This window comes from Coturnix japonica, chromosome 3 (assembly GCF_054131305.1).
Source record: "Coturnix japonica strain WE chromosome 3, WE-NBRP24, whole genome shotgun sequence".
NCBI classification, from domain to species: domain Eukaryota; kingdom Metazoa; phylum Chordata; class Aves; order Galliformes; family Phasianidae; genus Coturnix; species Coturnix japonica.
The window spans coordinates 10720785-10738520 of NC_140665.1; the positions used below are offsets into that span (position 1 = coordinate 10720785).

At 43.7% G+C, this 17736-nt stretch overlaps 2 protein-coding genes and 2 long non-coding RNA genes across 16 annotated transcripts in view; 2 read left to right on the forward strand and 2 right to left on the reverse strand.

Moving 5' to 3' along the window:
* Positions 1-1500, forward strand: part of FBXO11 (F-box protein 11) — a 60909-nt gene extending 59409 nt beyond the window's left edge. For all 3 annotated transcript variants that reach the window (XM_085542655.1, XM_015856901.2, XM_015856899.3), the window contains exon 23: positions 68-1500. In XM_085542655.1, the coding sequence (XP_085398781.1) occupies positions 68-197 (130 nt within the window). In that variant the 3' untranslated portion in view covers positions 198-1500. The remainder of the gene's footprint in view (positions 1-67) is intronic.
* MSH6 (mutS homolog 6) lies at positions 1467-10170 on the reverse strand. Its single transcript, XM_015856898.3, has 10 exons — positions 9948-10170; positions 9338-9540; positions 7660-7823; positions 4650-7194; positions 4138-4403; positions 3486-3603; positions 3120-3209; positions 2348-2502; positions 1995-2194; positions 1467-1629 (listed from the first exon to the last, which is right to left on the reverse strand). The coding sequence occupies exons 1-10, from the start codon at positions 10139-10141 to the stop codon at positions 1548-1550; spliced, it is 4017 nt and encodes a 1338-aa protein (XP_015712384.2). The 5' UTR covers positions 10142-10170; the 3' UTR covers positions 1467-1547.
* Positions 10171-10222: 52 nt separating this feature from the next.
* The window catches only part of LOC107310865 (uncharacterized), a 32418-nt gene continuing 24904 nt past the window's right edge, over positions 10223-17736 (forward strand). For 6 of the 10 annotated variants that reach the window (XR_014944452.1, XR_014944451.1, XR_014944450.1 and 3 more), the window contains exons 1-3: positions 10223-10536; positions 15059-15240; positions 17323-17420. This is a non-coding gene — a long non-coding RNA (uncharacterized LOC107310865). The remainder of the gene's footprint in view (positions 10537-15058; positions 15241-17322; positions 17421-17736) is intronic. The other 4 variants (XR_014944456.1, XR_014944455.1, XR_014944457.1 and 1 more) reach the window with 4 other exon arrangements.
* The window catches only part of LOC107310866 (uncharacterized), a 41659-nt gene continuing 39732 nt past the window's right edge, over positions 15810-17736 (reverse strand). The window contains exon 3 of one of the 2 annotated variants that reach the window (XR_014944461.1): positions 15810-17696. This is a non-coding gene — a long non-coding RNA (uncharacterized LOC107310866). The remainder of the gene's footprint in view (positions 17697-17736) is intronic. The other variant, XR_004306614.2, reaches the window with a different exon arrangement.

Consider the following 17736-nt stretch of genomic DNA (forward strand, 5'->3'; position numbering starts at 1 on the left):
CCTACCAGCACCCCAAGCTCTTTTGGTGATGCAAACAAGAGAACTAAAGAGCTCTCTTTCTTTGTAGATTTTTCTGTGACTGTGGTGCTGGAACACTGTCCAATCCCTGTACGCTTGCCGGAGAGCCTACACATGATACAGATACACTATATGACTCTGCTCCACCTATAGAATCCAATACATTGCAGCACAACTGAATTCCTTTCAGCAAGAAAGTCCTGCCATTCTAATCTCGTAACTGTTCAGCCCTTTGCTTTGGAGGAAGTTAAACCTGCCCATTTCTCCAGAAAGAGACTGTGTTAAAGCGGCCGTGTGAGGTGTTGACACTATGGAGCTCAACCTACCAAAAAAGAAAGTGGCAATATGTTGACTCAGGATACCAGAACTGGGCGTTTTAGCATTACTGTGTAAACAGAGACTTTGAAGGGACAGAAGTGAAGAAAAAAAACCAACCAACCATAAGCTGCAATTTTGTACAGATACCAACTTGCGAAAGCTGGTGTTTTTACAAGTAGCATTGGAGCGCAGTCAATTTGCAGTAGTACTATTCTGTAGACAAGCAGCATTCTTTGTTGCTGCCTTTATGGACATGGGTACCAATTTGCTTTTGTAACATGGTAAAAAGAACAAAATGTGAGCGAGCACTTCTGCATTTCTTTTGATTTATTTGTTTTTTTGTTTTGTTTTTGTTGGTTTTTTTTTTTAACATTTATTCAGATTGAGAAATATGATTTTAATGCTTTAATCTCATGTAGTTCGTTTCTAATTTCCAGGAAAAAAAAAGAAAAAAAAAAAGAAAAAAAGAAAAGAAAAAGGAAAAAAAAAATCTTATTGTACTTGAATGTGTCCTGTTTTGTTAGCACACCTAGACTTGCTGTAACTGTACTCATGTCCCAGTATGTACGTTCTTTCTATGAAAGAGAAAACACTAATCTTAAATTATATCCAGCAATTTTTCTGGTGTCCTCTGAAGTTAGAACCTCCCGCCCCGCCCCAGCAATAGCCTGAACTCGACCCACCCTAACAAGGAAAAGCGAGTGTTTTAATGAGACTTCCTAGACTCTAATGCACTATAAAACAGAGTACCCGTTTAACTGAGTTTTGTGAGTGAAATTTTACTATGTTTTAAAGTACACGGTAGAAAGTCTCCTCAAAACAGTCTTGTATTTTACTCTGTTCATAGTTTTTTTTGAACAGTCTGGACATTACTTTACATAACCTGCTGGAAATCGCAGCAATTTCCTGCTCTAATGAAGCTGAGACAAGTATATATACAGCCCTATACAGTTCCATAGCTTTTTTCCATTTATGTGTATTGGTGACAGTGGGTAATCAACAGCCTGAAAGTGTATGCATGTACCATAACATCTAGACTTAATATATTGTGGAGTACTCAATAACCATTATGTAGAGGGTAGGTAAGAATTAAAGGGTTTAATTTCCTAGGAAAGACAATGGAAAAATGGTCATTTTTAAAAAATAAAGTTTATTAGATCATAACGTTGTCTGCTCCAACCTTTTTGACAAACCTGAACAAAAACTCCAGCTCAGAGGTGACTGAGCATCGAGCTCAGCTTCCCCACCCCATCCGCATCAGGAGTTGCACCGTCCACCACCCGGCACAGAAACCTGAGGGAGGCAAAAAACATCACTGTCATTGAATGAAGGGGTAAGAGCACCCGATGCATGTGCAGTGGTGTCACAGCTGCTGTCAGCCCATGTGTAAGGGCAGCACGGCGCTGTGGCCCTTGGGTTTGGCTCAGCTCCCACCCTGCCCCTCAGCAGCCACAGCAACCCAGCCTCAAACTATGGCATCCAATCTGCTGCCTTGCAGCCAGGCTGAACGTCCCCCTCCCCAGTGGGTGTATGGCACATTTAGTAATCACAAAAATGGGGTTTACTTCCATGCTTTGCTCTTGTAAAGAAAAGCAGCAACCCAATTGTGAAATGGCTGCCAAGTGAGCAACATCCAGAATAGAGAACAGAGGCCTCACCTGAATATCCTTAGTGACATGGTCTTTTTCTCAAACTCTTTTGCCTTTCTGTGCCCTTTCTGAATGACTTCCTCTGGGATGTCAGCAAGCCTCGCTGCATTGAAGCCGTAGCTTTTTGGACACGCTCCTTCAATGAATTTATACAGAAAGGTAATTGTTTCCTGGCTTGGATCTTCACTCTCATTTTCCACCATACAAGCCTAAAAAGGTTAAATGACCGGCAGTTAGTTTATATCACACAGGACAAACAGATGCACGAAAATACCTGCTCCCAGCAGAGCTCTGGGACTGAGCTGCATTCACAGCACCAGCTCTGCCAGCCCAGAAAGAATCCCATCACAGCTGATACACACCATGTGTCCGAGCCGCACGGCTGCGCTGCCCGAGCAGTCCTCCACCAAGGAGTGGTAATGCGTGGAGAACAGTGTGCGACACCTGATGTTCTCAGCCAGTTCTCTGACCACTGCGCTCGCTATCGCTGTTCCATCAAACGTAGCCGTGCCTCGGCCTGGTGGAGCAATGGAAAACATGTCAGCCCCAAGAACCAAAAAGGTGCAGTCAACTCTGTCCCGTATCTACTTGCTACTGATGGGGCCCCCTACCCCCCACAGGCATTGAGACGGATCAATAGAAGCAGAGCTGTTGTTCCTAAAGACTTAGAAATGTAATTCATTGATGTGCTGCAAACTAATACATAGCAAACCCTCTTCCATGCTGCAAGGGCAGGGAGGAGAGCAAGCAGCAGCACTGAGAGCCACCAGCAGGGCCAAGTGACTGCAGCATCTGCTCCCTAACAGCTGCTGTCTCTTCTGTACTGCACAGAAGACATTCCTGCTCTGAAACTTGCTGCTGGCACACTAAAGGTTTGCTGCAGGTGATCTAGCAAAGGCCAGCAGGAAAACTCAGCTGGAAATAAATAGGGTAATAGGGATTGGAGGATGGGAGGTAGCACACTGGTTTCCAGTGCACCCAAGGAATCCATGTTTTAGAGGGGGTGACGTGGGTAGCATCCAGTTCCAAATCAGGGCACTGCACTACAGCTCCCTCTATGTATCCTGCTCTCATCTGCACAGCCCTACTGCCCAAATCAGGCAGTTCCCATCCGTTACAAAGCAGACTGATTACCAAGTTCATCCACGAGAACCAGGGAGTGCTCTGTTGCATGCTGCAGGATGCTGGAAGTCTCGCTTAATTCAACAAAGAAGGTACTTTCACCTTTAAGGAAGAGAAAAAATTAGCTGTGAAGGCATTGAAGAACAGCTGAAAGCGTGTTTGATCTGCACTGGGCCTTAGTCAAACCAAAATGAAACTTGAAGCAAACTCATAAACATAAGGTGGTTTTTTTTCCCGGCATGAGAAGGGTGGGGGCTTAATTTGGCTGATGGGATGTGGACTGGTTAGGAACCAAACCCTGCTCATCCCTTTCCCATCTGTGTACAGATGTGCCAAGAATCCAAGTCCATGGCAGAACACTGCAGCTCACAAACTTACCTGCCATGATTCTGTCAGAGGCACCGAGCCGTGTAAATACTCTGTCGATGGGTGTGAGCCTGCAGACCTCAGCAGGCACGTAGCATCCCAGCTGAGCCATTATAACCAGGAGACCAGCCTGCAGAACAAACATTGCCACACGTGAATTTTCACTGTGTGCTCGGGGTTCTGGTTCCACACAGAGAACAAGGGAACAAAGCTAAGACTCGAGTACATAAAACTTCCCCTCTGTTTTAACAGCTCCAGGTTGTGGCATCGTTAATCCCTGACTAAACTACTCTGACAGCCTTGAAAACACAGCAAGCAGTGCTTAGAAGGCAAACTCCCTGCTGCTTCCCCAGTTGCCTCTTGTTCAACCCAAAGCATCTTTTTTCAGATGACACCAAGTCCTGGGTAAGGTCTCTTGAAAAAGACAAAGATGCTCTATTGCATTTTCCATCCCTCTCTCACAAGAGGAATAAAACTTACTCCCCAGTAAAGAAATATCCAATCTACTTCCTAAACGTGAGCGTTTTCAACCAGAATTACAATTTGGCTGCAGTGTTATTATAGCAAACCCCTCAGATCACCACAAGGACCTTCATGAGCAGCTAAGTCACAGATCCCTTCACCAAAACACAGGCACTCTGGAATACTGTAGCTCAGCAGTCACCTGTCTCATGAGTGTCGATTTGCCACCCATGTTTGGGCCAGTGACTAGCACACAGGAAGCTCCACCACCACCATCTTCATCCTTACTGCCTATCACGATGTCATTAGGAATAAAGTCATCCCCAAAGAAAGTTTTTGTAATGCAAGGATGGCGTGCGCTTTTCAGTTCCAGGAAGGGAGGAGAACTATCCGCAGGCAGTAGAATTACAGGTCGGCACAGCGGTCCATCGCCATCTTGACTGTAGTTAGCAAAGGACATCAAGACATCTACAAGATAAAAAGAAATCCCATAACAGGAATTATGAAAGAGGTTGGGAACAGCGAGACCCAGCACCCCACCTGCACTGCCATATTAATGCTGTTATCACAACCAGAGTTTTTAAACCATAAATGAAGGGCCGGCCACAGCCCTTTTTTTTTTTCCCCTCTAATTTGGCTTAACACGGTCAGATTTCATCCTTTACTACACAGGAGTGATTTCACTTGAGGTAACAATTGCAAGGAGGCTCTTACCCAGCACAGCCATGCACTGTACGGCTGTCTGCCAGTCCTGGCTGTTCCTGTCAAAGTTATAAAACAAACGCCTCATGCAGTCCTTCAGAGCCGCATCTCTTCGCTCCTCAGCATTCATCAGCTCAGCCAGCATCTTCTCAATCTCCTTGGTCCAGTAACGTTTGTATCCCTTCCTGGAGGACTTCAACTCATATTCTTCAGGTAGTTTACGCAATGTGGCGGATTCTGGTATTTCCATTTGGTATCGATTTTTGCCTGTCCCCCAGTACAGCATGGATTTGACCCCAAGCAGTTTGCGTTGCTTATCAAGGTACGTATGGAGATCCTCCTCAGCAGTTTTAATATCCTGTAGTGCTTTATCGTAATCGGAGTCAAAACCTGCCTTTGGAGTGATCACTCCTGTCTTCCGAGCCTGGTTATGATCAAAAGCCGTGTCCCACCTTTTCAGCTCCACGCTCAAGTCTGGGAAGCGGCCATCTGGATGTTTGGCTTTGCGGGTGACTAACTGCTTAAGGACTCGAGATTTGAAGTCACCGGCGACTTCTTCCATGGCATTGACAATTTCATTCATTACTTTAAACCCCTCCAACGCAGAAAAAAAGTCAGCAATTTTCTTTTTGCTGTATTTAATCTCTTCATAAAAGATGGCCCTGCTGTCAGGATGGTTCTGACTTTTAAGCGGCGATCCAATGCTGTGAATTTTGCTGAGCAGCCTTTCAAGGTCAGGAAGTTTCTTCAGGTGCTCACTAATTTCAGTCAGTTTCGCCGGCACAGCCAGAAGGTCCTCGACAGCATCTAAACGATCATTGATGGATGCGGGATTACAAAGCGGAGCACAAAGCCACTGCTTCAGGAGCCGCTTCCCAAACGGTGTACAGCAGGAATCAATCCTCTCCAACAAAGTGCCTTCCGTGCTTCCATTGGTTCCATTCTGCAGGACTTCCAGGTTCATCAGGGTGACTCCATCCAGCACCATGCGCTGGTCAGTTCTGGCAAAGGAATTACTGGAACTCGCCGTTTTTGCGCTATCAGCATCCACGGGGACATACTTCTCAAAGTTTGCCAGCGACAGCAGCTCTTGGTCAATCAGACACTTCTTGAGATAGAAGACAATTCCCCCAAGAGCTGACAAAGCCAATTCACTGTCTTCGCCAGGAGTTAACCCCAGCGAGTCACTCTCTGAAGTCAGAGATTTGATTACAGAGGGCAGAACACACCCACTCTCAGGGTTTTTGTTCTCTTTGAAATACTCTTCTTCAAGAAGAACCTTTAGTGTTTTAGACGCACTCCAGAACTGGGTGCCAGAGATCAGCCCCTCCTGAATGCAAGAAATGAGCGAGCTTTTCAGTATCTTCTGAGTGTCCACAGTCAGGTTTCCCTTCTCAAACAAGACCTGCACAGGAGTGTAATGCGCCACTAAAGTCCTAAACCTCGAGCAGTGCCGGTCATCTGAGAACTGGCCAACATAAAACTTCCCAACTGATGTGTCAACAAAACAGACCCCATAAACACGCTGTCCAGAGGAGTCTTCTTTTTCCTTCACACACAGAAGGTATTTGCTGTGGTTCTCTGAAGGATCACAGTCTATAATACTGTAAGTCTGAGTCCCTTTGGTAAGGATTCTGCAGATTTCCCGGCGTACAACCCTGTCAAACCTGGTTGGGTGTGCTGTTGACTTGCAGCGTGCTTCCATCATTTCAGGAGTTTCTGTTTGCTCGACACGAGCTATCTTGTAGCCCTTCTGAACCAGAATAGCAGAGAATCTGCCAAACGCAGTCTCTGGAAAGCCAGAATGAGCCCACGAGCCTTTCATAAATATCAGGCCCAGCTCATTCACACCAATGACTGCATCCATGTGATACAATTCATAGAATTTCCCAACTTTGTAGCAAATCACCGCATCAAAGTTTTGACTTTTCAGCTGCCACCACCTCCGCATTCCAGGCGTACATTTGTTAAGGTAGTCCTCAGGTACGTACAAAGTACATGGGTCATAATCAGGGTCATTCTGTCGCCTCCTGTGTGCGTCTTTCTTTTTCCCTTCCTGCAACCACTCAAGCTTTTCATGCTCCCATGCTGCAAAGCCACTCGTGCCTCCACTGCAAGCATTTGCCTGAGACTCAAAATTTTCAGGTGCTGCAAATGACGTCAGCTTAGACTTGGCTTCTAATGAAACCGGTGCTACTCTTTTGGGTGCTTCAGAATGTTCATTTTCTAAGCTACTCCTTTTAGAAGGCTTGCTAACATTTCCTCTCTTCCGTTTAGAAGGGATTTTTATGGGACTTTCTTCAATGCTCTCCGCATCTGTCTCAGCATCAGTAGCTTCATTTTCATCCACTCCACTACTGGCTTCCTCGCTGCTTGCTGCTTCTTTCACATCAGGCTTGAACTCTACATCAGAACCATCACGATCACTGTCCGAATCCAGCACTTTTCTTCTTTTGGCTTTTATGGCCCTTTCTCTGTTTGGTACTCGCTTATTGCCCTTCACATCCTCCTCACTATTGCTGTCATCACTGTCGCCTGATGCACTTCCACTCATTTGCTGAAAGAGAAATTATTTAACCTATTAAAAGTTCTGCCCAACAAAGTAAAATATCGTAGCTTCAAGAAGAAGCACACAAATGCAGTAGCTACAATACTTCAAGCAAAAGACTAGACAGTCACAGCCTCACAGCAGTTTAACTTCACAGAATATTCTTTACTGGGAAATAAACTGCCACCTATAATATATACATGTTAGAGAATTTAAGAAACTTCTCTGAGGTCAGGAAACAGTGAAGACACATTAGACTTATTTTTCTTACTAGAAAAGGTATAAGATCAGCATATGATCTAACAGCACAGAGATAATACAAAATGGAATAAGCATACGTTGTATGCACCGTCAAGGAGCACACAAGCAATGATTACTGTACCACAGAGTTGGAGGACACTCCATGCTCAGCTCCAAGAGACAGCTTCTAAGTTCTAGCACTATTTCTGAAAACGACAGCAAGAAATATTTTACCTCCGTTTCCTCCTCAGTGTCTGAAGGTTCGTTGCACACAGCCAGCTCAAGCCGCTTAGTTTTCTCTTTGCTCATCGCATCATCTGCCAGCTCCATTGCTTTCTTAATTTCAGGCTTTGTGCTGTAAAACATTCCTCCCTTCAGCACCTCTCTGTCTGATGAGCCTGCAAAACAGCCATCTGTCAGAAACCAAGTTGGTCCAGCATTTAGCCAGCTAGCGTTCGTCTTTCCTTTTAACTGTATTCAAGCAATTAGATAAGATTAAATTATTAATTATACTACATATAGTATGTACACTTTATATACCAAGAATACGTACTTTCCCTCCTCTCGCATCCCCATAGCAATGTAGCTCCTCTTTCCTTGTAGAGGGCAACTACCTGAAAACAAAAAGCAAAGGCAACCAACCTACAGACTGGTTTCTAGAAAGGATCCCCAGAGAAGCTGGGATTCACCTTAATGCTATGCTGAATGAATGAATTGTGTATATATAACATACCATATACTCAGCTTGAGGACAGAGAAGATTATGCCTCAGAAGGGGAAGGATGGTTCCTCTTTCTGCTTTTAGCTGTCTGCATGAAGCAACAGGTTCTGCCTGAACACATCTTTACACTTGTTCTTGCAGGTCACTTGGAAAGCTGCTATTAGCTCAAACTTTCGCTCCAAGTTAACCGTAGGCCAAAGGTAGCTTATTTACGGGCTCTCAGCACCCAAGTATGAAGCTTCAAGGAGCTACTTATACCACTTAAACACAACATATCAACAACAAACTAGACCTTCATCTTAGTTCTGCAAATGCAGGGAGGCAATCTAAAAATACTTTGCATTTAACAATGACAGACAGTTGCAGGAGCAAATCTCATCATACAATTTAACTGCATACTCATGTGCAACATCTTCATTTTCACTTATCTATTTATACATAAATCACTTGATTTCTCGCATGCCCAACTGTTACAAAGCCTGGCTTTGTGGTGTTTACACTTATTCAGTTGTAAGCAATTTTTTTTTTCTCTTAACCAATGATTTCAACACTTCATTTCTAAAAGTGCTTTTCGCCTTCATTTAAATGCAAAGCAAGTATTCAATATTCATGCTTGGTTCTGAATTAGACATCTTTCTTGCAGTGTGCTTAAACATCCTGCACTTCTCTCATTTTAATGCAATTATTATGGTAAGTAGCTCAATTCTTCTAACCCACATCTGCTTCTAAAAACACTGTAAGTTGTTTTAAAAATACATCTGATTCTTTGAGAATGCTTTCAGGAAAGATGCATATGAACCACGGGCCCATTCACCTACATTAGGCTGTACTAACGCTGGAATAACATCACCCTTTTAAAATTCATTTTGGCTTAAGTGCAATACCCTTAAGATGGAACTCCTGGATTTTCTTTATACACAAGTGGAAAATAAAAGAAGAAAAACTTTATAACATAAGCAAGCTTTCATTGTAGCCCAACAAACAAGAGAGCTCAAGGTTTTATAGCCACAAACACCCCAAAACCCACAAGAACTTACTTTCTCTAACATTAGGAAGTATAAAACATGCTTTCACTCTCAACACTGGTCTTGGATTTGCTGCTCATTTCCTATGGAGAACACCATACTCTAGATTCTGAACCAAAAGCACTGGCATCTGTTTCAAAGCAAGCAATTTACTGATATCTCCTACCTTTGTATGGCCTCAGGTACTTGATGCTGACCCAGCCCCTCGTGGGACTGACATCAAAGAACTGCACGTGGATGCGAGCAGAGTTCCCTTTCCCTCTGACAGTGGTTTCCTCCGTGGGGTGGTTGTAGACGAGGCACGGCCACCAGGGATATCCTTCCAACTTGGCCCACACCAAGTCCCCGGGAGAATAAACAGAAGAGACACTGCACAGACAAGAGGCGTAGGGATTAACGAGCGTTCTCCTCACAGAGGAAGGCATGCAGTGCAGCAAGCGGCGTGCCTGAGGAAGGGCCTGGGAAGCTGCTGGGAGCTGTGACCTAGTTCAGACCTTCGGATATTTCTAACTGCGCCCACACCCCCCTCAGCCTTATTTGTGTGCTTCGCTCCCCCAGACTCCGCCGGGCACCACTCTGCACTCCTTCCCCGATCCACCCGACGTCTCTTATATTTCTTAAGGGTGGAGGAGCGCGTAACCAGCTGCTAGTTAATACAAGATCCCGGGCTATGCACTGGAGACGGCCAGGCTACACAGTCACCCGCCTCCCTCAGGAGAACAGGGGATCGCTCAGCCCTCCAGCCCCCCGCAGGCCCAAGGCCCCGCACCGCTTACCCGCTACCCGCGGCGGCCGCTCCATCCGCTTTGCCGTTCTCCTTGCTACGCCCCGCAGGCCTGACGTTGGTCTCGGTGCCATTCTGCTCCTTGGCGGTGCAGCAGCGGCTCTCCCTGCCGGCGGGCGGAGGGGTGTGGACGGCCCGCTTCTGGGCCTTGGGGAAGAAGCGGAGCAGGGAGCTCTGACGAGACATGGCCGCGGCGGGAAACAACACCCGCCACCGGAGCGCGCCAAAACAGCGCGCGATTCCCGCCCCCCGCGAGTCCCGCCCACCGCGTCAGGAGGAGCCGCCATCTTGGCAGCGCTCCGCCCCCTCGGGTGGTGCCTTGTCCGCCTCTCTGGGCGGCCCGTGGTAGCGATTAAGGGTGTCTGTGTGGATAAACGTTTTCCTACTGTCCAACCAGACCCTCCCCAAGCGCAATTTGAGGCTATTACCAAAACAAGATACCCTCAGGGCGAGGGAAGCCGTGCACCTGCCTTAGGGCAGTTTTCTGCCCAGCTGTGCTGTGAGGAGAGCGGTGTAGTGCAGTGGAGATGCCCCAGAGCAGGAGACTGCACGGCTGCCAGCCATTCCCGGTGGGTTTCCAGGTAGGAGCAAAAAAATGGCTGCTGAGGTAACAGGAGCTCTTCTTCTTTAAAAGCAGAAGATTTTTATGCACTAGAATGCAGTCCGCTGCATGGCTTTACAACGGTGTGCTTCACAGAATCACACAGAATTGTAGGGGTTGGAAGGGACCTCTAGAGATCATCGAGTCCAACCCCCCTGCCAAAGCAGGCTCCCTACACCATGTCACACAGGTAGGCGTCCAGGCGGGTCTTAAATATCTCCAGAGAAGGAGGTTGGTTTGTAACAGTACAGAACAAAATAAGAACTTGTTTTTAACAGCATAAATTCAGGAGAAAAGAAAAAGAAAATTAAAACAAAACACGATGTCGCTGAACGCCTTTTAGATGAGGTTTTTCCTTCTCTAAAGCTGTCGTTTGAAGTTGCGGACCAACAGCTCTCCCAACTGCAGGTGTAGTAAAACCATCAGAGCTGCAAGGAAGGGATCTGGCCACCAGAGGTCTCACAAAGCCTAGCAAAATATATTAAACCTGGGTTCCTTCCGACGGAATTCTTTCTGATAGGTTTCCTGAGCCCCCCCCAAAAAAACAAGGGAGTGATCAGGTCCTGGGGCAAACAGCAAAGGAAATAACTCTGGGGTTATAGCTTCTATAGCAAAGGTTATAACTCTGGGGTGCAAATAGCTTAATAGGAGGTAGAAAAAGGGTCTGGTGCTTCGTTTGATTAATGTATGCCCTTTCTCTGCGGTTGACTTGAACTCCCTTTATACTGATGAGACAATCAGAAGTAACTTTTAACGTGGTTCTAAATACTTTATGGGCCTTACCTTGTTGATAAAGGGTACCAGACCGATCTCATGATAATGAGCTGTTAGTTGCAAGGTGGAACGTTTACAGAGGTAGCTTAATCATGCTAATGTAGACGTGACTGAAGACAGTGCTGACCTTACTAAAAAGTTGACTCCTGAAGGAGAATTCAAGCGTGAGTCTGTATATTACATGAGCCGTAAATCAGGTAACCCGGAAAGGTTAAGGTTTAAGAAAAATGCAACCATGACAAAATGTCAGAGAGACATCAGCACTCAGAAATATCAGAATACAATTGAAATGGTAAGATGGGAACAACCCTAATATGCTAATTTAGCTGAGAAAAAAATAAAGTATTAGAGGGCTCTAAAAGCTTAAAGGGTAAAGGTAAAAATACTTAAAGGGTATTTTTCCTCTGTGCAATTTACTACTTCTCAGTTTCCTCCAGTTCAGATCTTTTTCCTGTGTGATACGCTCTAGATCCCTGCATGGTAACAGGATGTCATCGCCCCCTCCAAATAAAGAAAGCAAGAAGACCATGACTGAAGATGATTGAACCCTTCTTTCCCTGTAGTTCTAACAGTCAGCTGCATATTTCCTCAAATTCAAGATGCTTCTGCTTTCTACAAGTGGAGCGGCCACCCACACTTATCCTGCTTCCTGCCTTCTGTTGTATTGTGCTTCTATCAATAACGCAGAATGGTTTCTGATTACATAGTTCAATAGTTTCAAGCTGTAAAGAAAAAATAAGTCCTAAACTTAAAACAAGACGAAACCAAAGCCATGCAATCAAACAGCCCAACCTGCATAGCACAGGACATTGGATTCCCCTGAATTGATCCCTATTTAAATCAGACGGTCTCTGGTGGAAGACAGTTTTGATTTAAAGATTTGCAAAGACAGTTAAGCAACATGAGATATCTACAGCTGTCAAGGCAGGGGATATAAATTTAAGATAGATGGATGAGTTTAAGCATGTTCCTCCCCCTGCCCCCCCAGCACTGAACTAACACATGGGTGTTGCTAAAAGAAAGGCTGTGTGTTGTGCTTGACAACATCTTACTTCAGAGAAGTCCTTTGTTGGCACTTAAGATGGGTGAGAGAGGCCACTGGAAAGCAGCCTGGGAAGTGCAGTTGCTGCCTGGAGAATTAAATGCTTCAGTTCTGCGTCCCTGCCAGGTGCCGCTTGGTGAGCCAAAGGAAAATTGGTTCTTCTAATTAGAATGAGAGAGGGAGGAGGGAAATGGAGTAAGGGGAGAAAGATTTCTTTATTTCCTTCTTAAATGTATAACTTTGTTCCTTATGGGGAGCTAATCTCCTGCCAAGTATCATTGGCAGTATATCTGGAGAATGCCTTCCAAAAATTGTTTCTTTGTTGAATGTCAGGAGGTGCAGATCAGGACGGGGATGAGGTGACATGGGCTGAGGTCTGTTCTGCAGTGACGCGTGCTTTGTGTTTCACACTGGATGAGCACTGTGGCCTCTGAGCCCTGTCCATCCTGGATCTGCTCCGACTCAGACCTCATCTGGTAGCTGTTTCTCATAGGAAGATGTAGTTTAACTATGAATCTTTATGAATGAATATATATCTATTCCTTCAGCTTTTATGAGGAAGTAAACAACTCATATTTGGTGCAAGGTAGAGCAGGGATCACTCCTTGGTATGTGTGGTTGAATGTAAACCTGCAGAAACACAGGAATCGAGCTCTCCTGATGGACTTAGCAGGACTCTCACATAGCTCATCCCCAGGCTGACCGTGCCATGCTCTTCTCTTTCTTGTACCATATCAGATCCTTTGTTCCTCTCTGTACAATTTTTGCCATCCTTCACAAGCTAAAGACCTCTCTTCTTATTTTTGGCCATATGGGCCATATCCCTCTTCAGAAGCTGCAGACAGATGCAAGGTTTTCCCATTCTTTTACCTGTAAACCTTATTTTTCCCTGCAGGTATATCCAGTCATCACTATAAGCTCCGTTTTGTGACATTTTCCTTCTTTATGAAGAAAGCAATGCAATGTGATATATGATATTCTCTATCCAGCTGCTGTTTAAACCTAATGTAAAGGCAGTGTTGTGCTGTAAGGTGTTGCTCAGTAGGTGGCTGTCAATCTGCCCTTGTGCCCTTCCCACTTCTCACAAATACATTAATGCCCATAACTGAAAGAAACCAGCAGCAAAGCCTGAAGACAAATACAACACATTTGTTGTCCAGTTCATTATTTCTTGATGCTGCTTTAAAGGTAACGTGAAATATCATCAAACCATCAAATAATGACTGGTACAAGTGCTCTACTGGGTTCAGAATAGTTGCCATTGAAATCAGTTATTAATATAATTGATTTGGTATATGGTTTGTTTGCTGATGTTATATTATAACCTGCAATCAGTGTAGTAATCCTCCACCATAGCTGTTAAAGAAAATTAAAAATCACATTGTCTGTATCTGGATGACTTGCTATTGATGATACAGTGCAGCAGTTAAATAAGCTGAGGAAACAGCTGGGCAAGGAGAGATAGCGACCCCATGGGCAATGTGCCTGCAGGACGGAATGATTCAGTGCATTTGTGCAGCTGGCACCTGCACCTTGGAGATCCAAGGGATTGAGAAGGAAATACATTCCATGTAAGGACGATGGCACAACTTCACAAGTTAGACATGGTGCCAAATACACCAATTCCTTCTATAGATCAGGCTCTATAAATTATTTCCTTTCTCGAGCGAGTTTCCATTTCAGCTTAAAAAAACCCATAAGCTATATTGATATCTTAAAAAAGCTATTATCTAACAATGTCCTTCCCCACCCTTTCCTTAACCGCCAGCAATTCAGTCGTGAACCTGTGCCAGCTGTTTTACCATGGAGCTGTATAGTACTGCACTGATCATTGCAGTGGGACCTAACACAGCCCCGCTGGTCTGTGCTCAGCGCAGCCATTAGCTGAAGCTTCGGTTTTAGGATCACTGCAGCATTTTCTTCTCTGTTTCTCTGTGGCAAATTCAATAGAAATGTGCCTTAGGTTCTTCTGGCACAGCCAACAAGATGTTGTGCTGCATGAAGTCATTGTTTGACCTGTCTATTACCACGTATCTTGAATATCCTATATTCATAGTAGTCATGCAGTGCAGCTTCTGTGCTAATAGAAATACACCTAAATGGTTTTCGCTTGTCTTGAAGCATCTGCTTCTCCTCCCACATTCTTCCTTAAATCTTAACTGAGGATCTCAGAGAGTGTCCTGCTTCATAGTTAAACCAGCTCATCTGGTTGGTGTGCTTTCTCTGTTAATGGAAAATGTACTTCATTACTTGGAAATGCTCTTCTATTGGAAGAATAACTAAACACCTTCATTACACTTTGCTAATACTTTGGGGAGACTTTATGTTTGCTGTCTTTTTCCTCTCCCCTCACACGGTTCCTTCCTTACCAATCAGCCAATTGCAGCTGGGCAGCACTTTGTAATTTTAGAAGAAACTCATGGAAACAGATGGCCCCACGATTTTTTGGTGAGGACTGCTGAACTCCTTTATCTAATTTAAGTCAAATCTGTGAGCTGACAGCAGGATAAGACTTGTGCTATATTGCCAGCCTCAGGCATCAAAAAATAACACAGATTTAAAATGTAATGTAATGAACTTTTTAAGTTTGTCTGGTGATTTTTTTTTTCTTTGAGACTCCTAGTTGTTCAACTTCCAAATGTTTCTCTAGAAATATAAAAGCTAAGAACCTGCCCTTCTTTTCCAGTCAAAACTCGACTTCCCATGAAATTACGGCTGTATCTGCACTGAGACTGCACCTGGAGCCATTCTGAAGGAACACCTCAGCTCTCAGCCCCACCAGCAGTTCTGTGCCCTATGAGCAGCTGCAAGGCTCCAACTGCACATGAACCCCCTTGCCTTTCTGCCAGCGCTACTACCTGAAACTGAGTACGTCTTCACGACTTTATATTGGATCAGCACCACCATGAGGTGTTAATGCAATCTTAATCGTGGCTCTGTTACAACAAAGCAAATAAAACGCTTTCCTATATCCAATTCATTTCACAGATGACAAAAAAGCTGAAGTAATTTTTGCAAGTTAGACCACTCGGTCCCAGAATGGTTCTTCTGCTTTCTAAGGGACAATAAAGAATAGATATATTTTAAGCAATGCAACAAAAACAAAATATAGTTGTATACAAGGTGGTATATCATGTGTAAATGAAGAGCTTCAAGTCGCTCGGAGCCACACTGCAGTTCCAGCACATAATGTGTTTATTTACGCTCTCATGACACTCCTGTTATTTTAAAGTCATTACTAGCTTTATGTTAAACCCCTTTTCCAATAAATTACTGTTAGAAAGCCGTTATAATTTTAAGATTGTCTACAAAATGTTACAAATTATTCTTCCTTTTACTCTCCCACATAATGTATTTAGACTACAGGATCTAGCTAGAGTGATTGCATTTTACTTTGCCTTTCCCAGAGCAGTTGTTACATTCAAACAAAAGTAATATTTTGTAATATTGCAGATTCTTTATTTTTTTTAATATTTGTACTGTACAACATATCTCTAAGATTCTGTGAAGTAAATCAGAGCTCCCCTACCAACAACAAAAGTAATTATATTAAGTAGAAGCTATGCAGCTAAGCGATTATTCATTTTGAAATACAGCAGAAAGTAACGGAAATGAGACTGGGAGAAATGCTCTCTGACTCATGAATGATATTCCTTTGGTTTGCAAGGCAGCACGTCAATAGTGCATCACTGAATTTGGAAGAGTACATCACTGCCATGTAAACGTCATGGAATCACAGAACGGCCTGGGTTGGAAGGGGCCTCGAGGATCATGAAGCTCCAAGCCCCCAGCCACAGGCAGAGCCACCAACCTCCACATTCAATACTAGACCAGGCTGCCCAGCGCCCCATCCAACCTGGCCTTGAACACCTCCACGGATGGGGCATCCACAGCCTCTCTGGGCAGCCTGCTCCAGCACCTCAGCACTCTCATAGTAAAGAACCCTGACATCCAACCTAAATCTTCCCTCCTTCAACTTAAAACCATTTCCCCTTGTCCTGCTGTTATCTACTCTTCACAAGACTTGACTCCCCATGTCCGTGAGGCTCGTGGTCAGATCACTATTTACATTTGTCTTTTGAAAAAGGAATTCATAAATAGTTGATGGTTTCCTACCAGATTTACTCTCACAAAACAATTCTGCTTTTAAGAAGACTGATATCTAAAAGAGGATTACTGCAAATTAACTGGTTAGATTTTCATTTGCATCAGCTTAAGAGTATGGAAACAGTGAGTGATGTGTCAGTAAGTGTGTGAGAAGAAAGCAGCCTGATTTTTACACAGTTTCAAGAGGAAGAAGTGTGAATTACTCTCAAACAAGACTTACATGCGCATTTGATTTATTCTCTATGCATTTATTTGCAGTATTCTATTTTCGTATGCAGTCAAGTATAGATGATTCTGCAGTATATCTAACATTGTTTAAAGTTGAACATTGAGAGATTTAAATATAAATTTAGTTGAAACATTTCCTACAATTAATTAATTTGTGGATAATACAATTTGGGATCGAATGGTCCACCTTGCAAGTTTGTGTAGGAATTTGTCCAGTAAAATTTCAAGCACAAATATAGAAAAATCCCCTAAGATGTGAAGATTGTCTTAATATATAATGCTTCATGATGAGAAGTGCCGCTTTTTCCATTTTAAAATAATGCTTTATTTAAAACCAAGTTAACGATTTAAGATGACGTGACAATATATGGAAATCAAATTACATCATTTCAAGACCATTTGGTTTGACTTAACAATCATTGTTATTTTCTATTTTGATGAAACCACGGAATTTTCTTTTGAGTAGACCTAAAACATTCAGCTTTTACAAATTTAGGTATTTGTTTAGCTACTATATTTATTTATTAATATGCCACCTTAAAAAAAAATGCTCTGTATTACTGATATCCAAAATGCACTTTGAATTAAGCTCTATCACTTACCTTCTGTTGGCAGATATGTTACGTGGAATGGGAACCTGGCTACGTCCTGCACAAAGCTGCTGAGGACTTAGAGCTGCATATTACTTAGAGATGCTTCCGAGTTTTCATATGGTAAGTTGATACGCTGATGATTTAGAGGACTTCATGAATTATAGAAAGATTGCTGGCAGTCATCATACAGTTGGCTTTTCAAAGATTCTTCAAAAATACTCCTCACCAAAAACTATTAAAGAAATTAAATTTCCACAGGATTGGAAGATAGGTCATTTTATGGCCTCGCTGTAGGAGCAAAAGTAAAGGTGTAGCTGTCACTTTTCAAAGTGGTGAAGGGTCAACAGTAATGTCTGGATGTCAGACTGGTTTCATCCAACGTTTTCACCAGTGATCCTGCAAAAGGCAGTAACATCTCTAAATCTGAAAAGTAGTT

Excerpts from the sequence above, each read along its gene's own strand:
- MSH6 (XM_015856898.3), bottom strand. The coding sequence starts at position 10,141 with ATGTCTCGTCAGAGCTCCCTGCTCCGCTTCTTCCCCAAGGCCCAGAAG. Across the intron at positions 7,824-9,337 it reads GTACCTGAGGCCATACAAAG|GCTCATCAGACAGAGAGGTG; the intron begins GTAGGAGATATC and ends GCTGTTTTGCAG. Across the intron at positions 3,210-3,485 it reads CTCTGACAGAATCATGGCAG|GTGAAAGTACCTTCTTTGTT; the intron begins GTAAGTTTGTGA and ends TCTTCCTTAAAG.